Source organism: Ammodytes marinus, assembly GCF_949987685.1.
Source record: "Ammodytes marinus genome assembly, chromosome: 19".
In the NCBI taxonomy this organism is placed as follows: Eukaryota; Metazoa; Chordata; class Actinopteri; order Uranoscopiformes; family Ammodytidae; genus Ammodytes; species Ammodytes marinus.
The window spans coordinates 23468848-23481330 of NC_137223.1; the positions used below are offsets into that span (position 1 = coordinate 23468848).

Sequence of the window (12483 nt, forward strand, 5' to 3'; positions counted from 1 at the left end):
TTCTGCACTTCTATAAATGTTGGTATTTTCTAAATATACTTGTGGACTACAGTGTTTTTATTTCATTGTGGTTTTTGCCAGTCTGCAATGTGAATGTTGATGTATTGGAGGCTATGGTTTAACTGTAACTGTCGCGTCGGGCCGAACAACTCAACTGTGGTATAATGAGTGCATTCCACAGCCTGTCGTGAGCTATTGCTTAAGTGTAATAGTAATAGATTTTACTGGTTTAAAAAGTACACTGCTGTTAGCGATGATGCAAAAATAGTACCATTGCATACCAGTTGATTTAAAGGTGCAGTGTGTAATATGACATCAAGAAAGTTCTAGAATGCAACACTCCCTGGGTAACCCCAACCCTTTCGAATAATAACAGAAGCTACAGTGGCCTTCAAGGACAAGAACAATTCTAAATGTTAAACAATGCACCTGATGACATTCCAACTATGACACTTTCAAGATGGCGGCACTAGGCCTTGGTCCAAAATATGCAGAAATATAGACATGAGACCCTTTCTAAGGGAAAAAATAATAATTTAAAAAAATGTTTTCAGCTATTATACACTAAATTAAATGTACTTATGGATATTATAATTACTTTCTACAAAATCTGCTAAATAAAACCCAAAATTCTACACTGCAGGTTTAAAATATGATATAATTAAAATTAGAGATAGAATTATTAGTACCCCAGAACACCAACTGACATTAAAACTATGCAGGCAAGGAGACACCAGATTTTCTAAAATATACAATGAAAAGATCTACAGTGAACATTTACACATGTGCATGTCAACTGCAGAAATTGAAACACATTAAGAATAATTTTTAAAACCAGGCAATATGTTTATTAATACGTATTTACAACGCAGGATGCCCTTTAAACAAAAATGGCATCCGTCTTTCAACAGCTAAACATCTATTATTAACATATTTTCCTTCAAAAACGGAAAACAAAACAGTCCAGAAAACCTCAAGCTAGGAAAAAAAAATGAAAAATATTAACATTGAAATGAAGGTTTTTCAAAAAGAGGCTTCTTCTAGTTTACAAAAACAGACTAATAATTATCCTAACAATTCGATGTGTCGGTATTTTGAGATCTATAAAAAATATCTTGGTCTCTGCAGTCTCATCTCAAGCTCCTTATTAAGCAGAAATATAAACATCTGAATAGAAAACACTGCCAATATACACAACATTCAACAAGTAGGTGGAGTCAGTGATTCTGGAGAACGCATGCTGTCAATCACATTTTGTAAAAATCAGTGAATATCTCCTCATGATCCGCTACCTGTCTGTACTGTGTGTGTGCACTGAAAAAGGCTCTGTAAACTGGCATGTTAGAAGCTAAGGTTGGCCCCATTTGTTTACATACCAGTTTACAGAGCCTAGGCTGTGTAAAACCAGTACAGACAGGTTGTGGATCATGAGGAGATATTCATTTTGACAACAAGCGTTCTCCAGAATCACTGACTGCACCTTTAAACGGTACAGAGTATAAATACTGATGTCAAGAACCTTTTATTTAAAAAAAAAACTCTACACCTACTTAATCCGGAATAGTGAATTATAAGTATTCAACTGAAGCTTATTGACACTGCGGACCTAGTCATCAACGTAAAAAAAACATGAACACTGATTTGCATATGAAAAGACATTCTTAACAATCGCCTAATAGATCTGTAACCCTGAGTTCCAAATCACATACTCTTGGTTTTTACTACACTACACACTAAAGTACAGAAGAGTTTTAGGGCCACAGGAGAGAAAACAAAATCAGATAAAGAAGATTTTTTTTTTCATTATGTCGAGAAATGTCAAGAATGAAGACGAATACTCCAACATGCTATTGGAGTTAGTGGGGCATTTATGTATTTTTTAAGCATACTTCAATTGACGTGCATGTATTGGGACACCCTAAATCTCTTTCTGGCGTACTAAAAAGTAGAGAAGTATGGGAATTGGAACGCAGGGTGAATCTGATAATGTCTCTTAAAAAACGGTGATGCGAGTGTAGTATGTTTGTATTTATTTAAACTCTTTCCAGTCTTCACGCGACAAAGTTGTAAACGAGGAACGTTGGCGTGTTGCTGTACTTGGTGGCAAACTGTTTTCCGTCGGGCGTCGGGTCGGAGAAAGCGATTTCCTCCTTGGTCAGGTGACTGCCGTACATGAAGGTGTTCCTGAAAGACAAGAAAAGGAAAGAGGGATTATTGGGAGGAAAAGAGAAAGAGTAATACTGGCTCTAAATAAAATAAAAATGTATTGAGGGTTTTCCAAATGAAGGAAGTAAGCAAGTATATATCGCTGTGTTTTTAGATTTTTTTTTAATTCTGTTTGAAGGTGAAACATAACAAAAAAAGTACATTTTGTTTCATTTAAAGTGTTTTCAAACTATCGATAATTTTTAAAAACAGAACTTTTTCGATGGACAAAGACAAACTTGACTTAACAAATTGACATCTGACTGGCGCTATGTATGTAATGGTGTTTATGAGTGGGTCGAAACAACAGTCAAAGAGTTAATAACCTATGGTTTTTTAATGTGCCATGTTACCGCATGTCATCTCTGTCTTTCTGCATTATAAATAAAGCTTTGAAAATCCAAAAATAAAAAATCATAAAAAAACAAAAAGAGTGGTGCACTCATGGTGTAGTCTGTAGTGGTTTGAGTGTGTACACTTGTAGCATCTCTGCACTATCAATAAAGCTTTGAAAATGCAAAAAAAAAATATATATATATATAAGTGTGTTACCTGACAGTGTCCAGCATGCGTGTGGCGATGCTCTGCCTGCGGGCCAGACTGAAGACCCAGACCCGGGACACGCCACACAGGGCGGTCTGCGGGGCCGTGGAGCAGCACCAGGCGCGGTGACGCTCCATGAAGTCATCCTGCTTCATGTCTTTGTGCTGGTCCGGCTGCTCCAGCACTCTGTAAGCCTGCGAGGGACAAAAAGGGTCGGTTATGAGGTCTGATTATGAACAAGGGTCTCAAGGGTTTATGTAAGGCAAAGCTAGTTTATTTCTATAGCACAATTCAGACACAAGGCCATTCAAAGTGCGTGACAGGGGCATAAAATACATCAAGATTAAAATACATCAAGTATAGAATAGACATTAGAAAAGTCAAAGAAAAAAATTAATAGAAATAAAACATTCAAAAATGTAAAAAAAAAATGACAGGTTAAAAGGGAAACAGAAAGTCTTCAGATTTGATTTAAAAGAGCTGCGAGTTGCAGCAGACGTCTGGGAGTTTGTTCGAAAAATGCGGTCCATAAAAACTGAAAGCTGCACATGAGACGCATTAAGATTACTATACCCTCCTGTCTTTATACATTTTCATATTTGTATTACTAATTTTTCTTCTTGAAAGTGGAGGTAGCGTAATCTACCATGCACACCACTGACATACAGCTAACGCACACACAGACAGACAGACAGACAGACAGAGACACTCACACACACACACCTGTCGTATGGGTTCAGCGACCAGACAGCCCACCACCATGCGCTCTGTGTTGATGAACAGATAAGTCTTGGCCTGAGTCGGTCGGCTCAGAGTCACCTGCTGGAAACCCAACTCGTTATCCGCTACACGACGCACTTCATCAGCCTGAAACACACACACACACACACACACACACACACACACACACACACACACACACACACACACACACACACACACACACACACACACACACACACACACACACACACACACACACACACACACACACACACACACACACACACAGACACACAGACACACAGACACAGTTAGAAACTAGGTCAACCATTATGGAAGTGTGAGTTTGTACACTTGTATAATATATAAAAAAAAAAATTAAAAAGGCCCAATGTGCATCATGTGAAAACACACACACACACACACACACACACACACACCACGAGTTAAAAACGCGTAAGTTTGTACACTTATACATATACACATATAATAATATTTAAAAAAATATAGAATAAAAAAAGCCCAATGCGCATCACGTGATACTAGTGAAGTTTATACCATCACACTAGATGTTAAACAAATTGTAAAATCAAGGAACAATTTCACGTTACGTAAAACATTTTTATGAACACGTTTTTAAAAACTAGAGAAAATTACTGTTAATTCAAAACATTTACAGACTGGAAAAGTTTTTATAAATGTCATAACCTTTCCAATAAATTCATGACCATGAACATTCGTGAACAATGTTATGTTTGACTAATAAAATACTGTACAACACAGATAGACTGAGAAACACACACACACACACACGCTCAAACACACACACCTTTTTTATTGCGTATTTGGGATCGTCTGGCATGACTAGCAGGATTTTTCCATCCCAGAACTCGGCCACCACTCGCTCTTTCTTCCAGCCCTGGAAACACAACACAGACAAGTAGCTTTAGTTAGTGCATTCAACCATGAAGGTACAAACTCAGAACAGGAATCACTTAAGTACTATAGCTTCAAATAAACCAGACTACAAAGTGCCACATGTAAGTGCTACATGGAGATGTAACAAGCGCATTTATTTTCCTTTTTTTTTAGTCGGAGTGCAGTCTGAAGAGATGTGTTTTAAGGCTGCGGCGGAAGATGTGTAAACTATCAGCTGATCTGATGTTAATCAGCTTTTAGCTTCAGTGCCCCCGACTCCTGGAACAACTTACAGCAACAAATTAAACTAAATACCTTCATATCTTTTAACCAATTTAAACAAACTATCTTAAATCTGCCAAACTCTACCTGTAACTGTTTTAATTAGACTATATTGTACTTTCACCCATTTAATTTTAATTGCTGCCACTCTTCACCACTATGTAAATGTTTCAATTGTTTTTTTTCTCTTCACCTGTTGTTGTGCATTTGATGTTTTTGCATTGAATATTGTTTATGTATTGTTGTTTTTCCTTTGAATTTGCTTTGAACTCGACATCATTGTAAATGAGGGTCACCCCTCAATTGGTCTCTCGAGGATAAATCAAAGTTAAATGAAAAAAAAAATGAAATAATGGGGAGCTGGTTCCGAGTGACTAAAGAAAAGAATCTTTACCACAAACTTGATGGAGTCGATGAATCGCTGGTGGAACTGTGTGTGTTGGAAGTTGTCCTCTGGGTTCTCTGCGCTGTAGACCATCCCACAGGAGCTGCATGTGGTCGCTCCAAACTGCTTCTGACCCGCGTCCTGATGGGGAGAGAATGCAGGAAGACACTTTCACTAAAGTCCAGGAAATTATATAGTAACGGGCCCAATTTCAATACTCTTTTTGGACTTGTCAATGGCTCTAAAATAAGGTAAGATATTGAATATTGCCACACAAAAAAATATATAAAACTGCTTTTGCTTAGTTTCTATGGTCAATAAAAAAAAAAAATTGGGGTTGGAAATTATTCTCTATTCACTGGTGTATTTTTTATTATTTGTTCCTGTATCTTGTAACCGAAAAAAAATACCATGCCATATATGTACCGTCTGTAAAATTTTTTATAAAAATGTGAATTAAAAAATTAATTAAAGAATTAACTCCAAAACTGCTTCTGACCAGCGTCCTTAGGGCAAATACAGCCAGGGTTCCTTCACAATGTCCATTTCATTATTCCATACTTTTCCTGATACTCAAATTTCTAGGATTCTCTGTAGATGTCTATATCTGACATCTGAATACAAATAAAGTAGAAACTGTACTTGGCACACACTAAATACTTATAAACATAAACGTACGATGATGTACTGGTCGTCGTCCGTCTTCTCTTTCCTCCGGCGAAGCGTTCTCTCTTTGGTCGAAGGCGCCGCCTGCAGTGACCCCGTCTGGCCTGAGGGGGTGCTAGAGGACACTGGGGCCTGTAGCAGAGCTTTCTTTACCCTGAAAGACAGCAAACAAAACATATTGGTTGCGTTCCGAATCGCATACTTTCTACTATATAGTATGTAGAAAAAAGATTTAGGAAGTCCCCGATTCTTATGGCCAGATTTAGGATGGTTAGAAGTACCCGGATGTCCTACTTCATGCGGCCAAGATTGTTAGTGTTGAAAAGTGCATCCTATTTGGGCGATTCTGACCCACAATCCAGTGCGCACGTGAAGTGACGTAACATTGACGAAGCCTCCATGTGAAAACAAACGGGGATGCGACGGATATAAAAGCAAGAGGCAAGATCAAGGCGCAATGTTATGATGAAATAAGAGAGTAAAGTATGTCCCAATAGTATGCCTACTGCATCCTAACTAGATTCTTTTTATCGTCGGATGTAGTATGTAGAATAGAAAAAAGAAAGAGTATGCGATTCGGAACGCAACCATAGTTAAGTGCTGTTATGGCTGGGTTTTTATGCAGAAGCTGACACCAATTACTATCTACCATAAATTTATTAGATATTACTACGAATCAAATCTACCCGTTCAGTAGAGATTTGACTATTCACAATATAATTTGCCAATCACAAACGTACATTTCCCCCCCCATCTGTTAGCAACTGTAAGGCTTATTTTTTTTACAAGGCGCCCTAGTTTTACTACAACATTACTACGCCAAGCTGAAGAGAATCAAAATATTGAACACACCAAATCTGAAAGTTTTATCTCTCCTTAAATGCTGAGAACACAGCACCAACTTCCCGTTTTGTGTCATACAGAAATGTTACAGTATATGTGTTGACATGGTAACGACTTAACAAACCGTCTCACCTCTTGGTGGCCGAGCCAAAGATGGGAAACAGCGCCGCAGATTCTGCGGAGAACGAAAAACATTTTAACAAATTTAACATAAGAAAAAGAGAGAGTGAGAGTGTGTGTGTGTGAATTAGTGAGTGATTGAGTGAGTGAGTGAGTGAGTGAGTGAGTGAGTGATTGAGTGATTGAGTGAGTGAGTGAGTGAGTGAGTGACTGAGTGATTGAGTGAGTGAGTGAGTGAGTGAGTGAGTGAGTGAGTGAGTGAGTGAGTGAGTGAGTATGCGTGAGTGAAAGAGTGAGTGTGAAGGTAAGTAAGTGAGTGAGTGAGTGAGTGAGTGAGTGTGTGTGTGTGTGTGTGTGTGTGTAGTACCTTTTGTTGGGCTGGCAGCATCATTAGATGGACTGATTTCACTCATGTCAAACTGCAGCTTTCCCTGAACAGGACTTTGTGTCGGTGTCCTCGTCAACACAATCGACAGCTCCTTCGTCAGACCATATTTCTCTATCAACATTTTGGGAGAGCTGAGGGAACAATATGTAGGTTATTGATCAACGAGAACAATTCATTTACAATAACAACAATTTTTTTTTTTTTTAAGATTTTTTTTTTGTTGCATTTTTATGCTTTATTGATAGTGTGGAGACAGAGTTGAAATGGGGCAGAGAGGGGAGTGACATGCAGAGAACGACCGCGAGCTGGAATCAAACCCGGGTCCGCTGCTGGCCGAGGCCCATGGGGGGGGTTGCCCTACCAACTGAGCTAAGGGCGCCCCAAATAACAACAATTTCAGCAAAGACACGGGAACTTTGAAAAAAGTCAAATTAAAAAGTTGAAGTCAGCGATTCTGGAGAACGCTTGCTGTCAAAATCACTTTGTCAAAATCATTGCATATCTCCTCACAATGCGCAATCTGTTCGTACTGTGTGTGCACTGTTTCTGCACACACAGTACAGACAGCTAGTGGATCGTGAGGAGATATTGATTTTGACAACAAGCATTCTCCAGAATCGCTGACTCCACCTTTAAATATTGAGTTGTGTCTTGTAAAAAGAAAAGAAAAAATCAGAAATGTTTTAATGCTTTTTTTGTCAAAATCTTATAACCAAATGTTTTTTTTTATTTGGGACGAAAATTTTAAGGTCAGATAGTAAAATCACCTGAATGGTTGTGGAGCTTCAGGATGTTCGTAGACAGACTCCATCCAGTCTGTGGGATCAAACTTTGCTCTCTGTTTGGGGCTCAGCTGGTTCTCCTCTGTGTCCACTGGCTGGACTGGCTGCATGGGCTGGATAGCGGGCTGCAGAATCAAATCATTTATAACATGAACTTCCAGTAAAATGTCTCCTGAATACTGGCTCCTGGAAAAGATGGTTGTGGCACAAATTGGTATCCATTTTTAAAAAATACCACGTTTTTATTTTGACAATGACCAAATGTATGGTCATAATATGTACAAAAAAATGTTTTAAAGTCAATATGTACTGTCAATAGTATTGTATGTTTTGTATAGTATTTTTTAAAGATATTTTTTGGCGTTTTTATGCTTTATTGATAGTGTAGAGACAGAGTTGAAATGGGGCAGAGAGGGGAGTGACATGCAGAGAACGACCGCGGGCTGGAATCGAACCCGGGTCCGCTGCTGGCCGAGGCCCATGGGGGGGGGACGCCCTACCAACTGAGCTAAGGGCGCCCCCTTGTATAGTATTTTTGACCATTCATCCAATGAATGGTCAAAAATGTCAAAATGTTCAACATGTAGTTACAATAAAATCATTCATGGAAAATGCCAAATAAATATCTTTAATTAAAATGAATAATAATAAATCAAAAATGTAAACAAAAGCCTCCTCTCACCTCTTCCGGCTGTTTCTGCTGTTTGTTCACTGTGGTCGGAGCTGGTACCGGTACTTTAGTCTCCTCTCTCTTCTTCGCTGGTGGTAGAACAGCAGCTTTGCTCCTGACAGCCGGCTGCCTGGTGGAGGACTTGGGGGCAGATTTCTTGTACATGGACGTTGGTTTCTTCCCCGTGCCGAAGAAGGCGGCGCCCACAAAGATCTTTGGTTTGGGCTTCAGGCTGCTGAACGAGATGGTGATCGCTTTCTTCGGCTCCGACTGTTTACCGCCGCTGACCGGAGTTACTGTGGTTACAGTGGAGGCGGGTTTAGCAGGGGCACTGTTAAATTAAAAAGGAGAAGTAAGTGATATTTTTTGGTTAATAAACGTGTTAAATCTCTATATATTCATATAGCAATCAATTAAACAGTATTCGCAGTTCTTAACACAGGTTTCCCAGGCATGTTTAGCAGGGACACTGTTGAATTTAATGAACAGTTCCAGAAACAGATGAGAAAGTTAATTATATATGAAACGTATACACATATGATGAGAACAACAAACATATGAATCCGCTTTGGTTTTTGCTTTTTCCCCTTTTACAGTTTTTTTGTTTTCATTCAAAAAAGAAACTCAATGTGCATGCTAAAAATGTTGTTCTGTAGTGTTTGACATGACAAATGATCACCACCCACCAGCCTTGCATGATAACGTCAACATTTTCAAATAATTTTTTAGCTTTGTCGTGTGTACGGAGAGATATTTGAAAACACTGTCATGTGAACAGTCTTAGTTTTTCTCAAATCTTCATCTCTACATTACCTATTGCAAATGCTCTTAATGACAAAAAATGTATGGGGAATTTGGTAGAAATGTTGTCAGTAGTTTATAGAATAAAACCAAAATGTTCATTCTACTCAAACATATGCCTATAAATAGTAAGACAAGACACACTGAAAATTTGGAGTGGTCTCTTAATTTTTTTTTTCCAGAGCTGTATGTGTGGAGTGGACACGTCATAAAGCAAGCACCATGTTGTAAGCAGCTCTGACTGGACCGTGACTTGAAACACACCTGCCGTTAGGTTTGGGAAGTCTGATGGTCCTTGAAGCCGTAGAAAAGTTATTCATGCTCATCTTACTAGACCCTCCTGCCGCCATTTTCCTGGGCTTGCTGCTTCCTCCTCGAACATTCTTTTTCTTCTTCTTCTTCTGTTTGTCTTGTGGCGGAGAGGAAGCGACAGGAAGTGGCAGTGTGGGAGGCAGAGACTCCTTGATGGCCTTGCGCTCCAGTGGAGTCAGGTACACCGGCTTCTTGGTGCCGTAGAAGGAGCTCGTAACCACGGACGCTCGGTACGGAGACTTACGGGGAGATTGGGCCGGAGAGTCTAGAGAGAAAGGATGGATGAAACACAAATGAGTAAAGGTGTATTAGTATGGTGAACGCTTGTTGACAAAATCAAGTAGCAATCTCCTCACTATCCGCTACCTGTCCATACCCTGCAAAACGACTGAAATGTAAGCAGATTTTTCTTCACTGATTTTGCCCAGAAAAAATGCTTTCGACAATAAGCATTCTCCAAAAATCGCTGACTCCACCGTTGAAGCCTAAATATTATAAAATCCATGCAAATTATTTTAATGAAGAAAATATGCATTCAGTATCGTTATCTGTATAGCACAAAAAACTTGTTTTTAAAGGTGCTACACAAATAAAGATTATTATTATTATTATTATTATTATTATTATTATTATTATTATTATTATTATTATTATTATTATTATTATTATACCTGCTGCTGGTCTACACGGGGACTTCTGTGGTGACGGACAGTTTTCCTTGTCCAGACTTGGGACCGGCCTCTTCCTGGGGGATCGCCTCTTCGTGGGGGAAACCTCCTCGGTCACTCCCTTCTTCGCTGGATGACTGATGGTAAAGAAAGACAGAAAATCAGTCACGGAAGCGAGAACGAGAAATTTAAAATGGCATCTTCTTTTTTTCTTTGATTCCTCTCTCTCTCTCTTTTTCTTTCTGATCTGTTTAAATTGCTTGCTGGAAAGAAATCAAAGAATATGCAACCTCTGTGATTCTAATTGTGTTGGAGATGAATACCATGTACTTTTTGAGTGTGAAAATGTGTGTATTATAGAAAAAAGTACCTGCCAAATTATTATGTTTATTTTCCATCCATGACCAAACTGATTTCGCTTTTGAGGGCAAGTAGGCCAGGGGTTATTGTTAAAACAGGTGCATTTTTGAGAAATGTTTTGCCATTGTTTAAATGATGTTTTTGTTTTGTTTTTGTTTTGTTTTTCCTTGCCGTGCACCATTGTTTTGTTTTGTAATGATTTCAGTTGAATTGTGTGCTCCATGCCATGTGCTATGGCCGTGAGCCGTAATAAGTAAAATGAATGAAAAAAATAAAGTTAAACCTGAAATGAAACATGAAATACTTACTCAATATAATAAAGGGAAATAAATAAGTAAGTAAAGGACAGAAGGAAACTAAATTAATCAATAATTGTAGCGGAGTACGTTTTCCCAATGGTATCCAATATTAGCTGTAGGAACTTTGACCGGTGTTAAATAAAAAAGGAGGCTAATGAATTCGGCTAAATTCTGATATAAATGACAAACAATCTGATCCAAGAATGAGCAAACTAAATTATAAATCAGACAAATGATTTAATACCAGCTCTAAGTTATTGATACACTTCTTGTTTAATCTGAATTAATCAATATAGTACACTTTGAATGTAAATAAACCAGTGAACACATGTAAAAATGCTTGTGTGTGTGTGTGTGTGTGTGTGTGTGTGTGTGTGTGTGTGTGTGTTTGTTTGTTTAGATCTCACCTGTCAGAGTCCATAGAGGGTAGCCTCCTCTTCCGAGTAGCAGTGGCCATCATCCTCACAAACCGTCACCTTCAAATACACAGTAGCATAAAACATTACAATAAAATAATATGTTAACATTAAATAGTACAGCTTTTGACAACAATGATAGCGATCTATAAAGACAACCGATTTCTAAAAAACATTTCACATCTTAAATACTGGATTTATGAGAAAAGACATACGTATCTTTGTAGCCTATATGTATATATTGTAGCACAGTGGATTGCAACGTTTTGTTCAAGCAACTTCCTTTTTCGATAAATAAACTCCTCAGTTTAAGTTTGATGTCTTTAAATACAACTCGACTGACCTGGTGCTTTTGTAACAATGACAGCAGCCATTATAAGAAATGCCACAAACTTTCCTGAAGGTCACGGACCACATTGCAACTTCAAGCTAATCTTGGGTCATTTTTTGTGTGGTTTGACGATAAATTTGCCTTTTTTAACAGCGGTTTGGTGTGACCGCGTCAATGACAAAGTTAACTTGTATTTGGAGAAGAGGCGTGTAATATCTAAGAGGCGATTGATACATTTTGGATATTGAAATGACTCGTAACGCTTAGGAAAAACACTGGACTTTCATCTCGTTGGTGTAGAAATGTGAATTATCCCGACATTAGCGTGTAAGTCACCTTATATTAAGCTAACCTTTCAGCGCCTTATTTTACAGCTATAGTCGAAATGAAAGGATAATTGGCGGGATGACTAAGCTTACACAACAAAAACTTCACAGCCTCAAAACAAACTTGTAAACGTGTCCCTAGCGTTTAACAACTCCCTACCGTGGAACCATAAAGAAATAAACAATAAAATCCGCCATTTTTGTCTGTTTTATACTTAGAAAACAGTGTTAAGTTGGCAGTTGGCGGTGTAAACGCGACCTAACGTTACGTTTTCAGGCAAATTAGTCAATGAAAGTGTCAAACAACAAATAGACAACATTAGAATAGATTTAGCGAGTCTTACCGTGTTGTTTAATTCGATAAATGTCGGTTTTAAGTTTGGTTTTCTGGCGGTTTTGCAGTTTCGTATTCTGTCCGCGCGTATTTCTGAACTGTGTTTTGAAC

At 38.4% G+C, this 12483-nt stretch overlaps 1 protein-coding gene across 1 annotated transcript; it reads right to left on the reverse strand.

Moving 5' to 3' along the window:
• Positions 1–1363: 1363 nt before the first annotated feature.
• On the reverse strand, positions 1364–12483 carry esco2 (establishment of sister chromatid cohesion N-acetyltransferase 2). The gene is made up of 14 exons (XM_080048414.1): positions 12383–12483; positions 11373–11441; positions 10310–10443; positions 9591–9903; positions 8538–8856; positions 7841–7980; positions 7053–7204; positions 6698–6740; positions 5735–5876; positions 5066–5197; positions 4301–4390; positions 3472–3615; positions 2758–2942; positions 1364–2184 (listed from the first exon to the last, which is right to left on the reverse strand). Exons 2-14 carry the CDS (start codon positions 11423–11425, stop codon positions 2052–2054), a joined length of 1980 nt encoding a protein of 659 aa, XP_079904540.1. The 5' UTR covers positions 11426–11441; positions 12383–12483; the 3' UTR covers positions 1364–2051.

Coding starts and splice junctions, on each gene's coding strand:
- esco2 (XM_080048414.1), bottom strand. CDS start 11,425: ATGATGGCCACTGCTACTCGGAAGAGGAGGCTACCCTCTATGGACTCT. Junction 5,198..5,734: donor ACGACGACCAGTACATCATC/GTACGTTTATGT, acceptor TCTCCCCATCAG/GACGCGGGTCAGAAGCAGTT. Junction 2,185..2,757: donor CGCATGCTGGACACTGTCAG/GTAACACACTTA, acceptor CTTGTCTTTCAG/GAACACCTTCATGTACGGCA.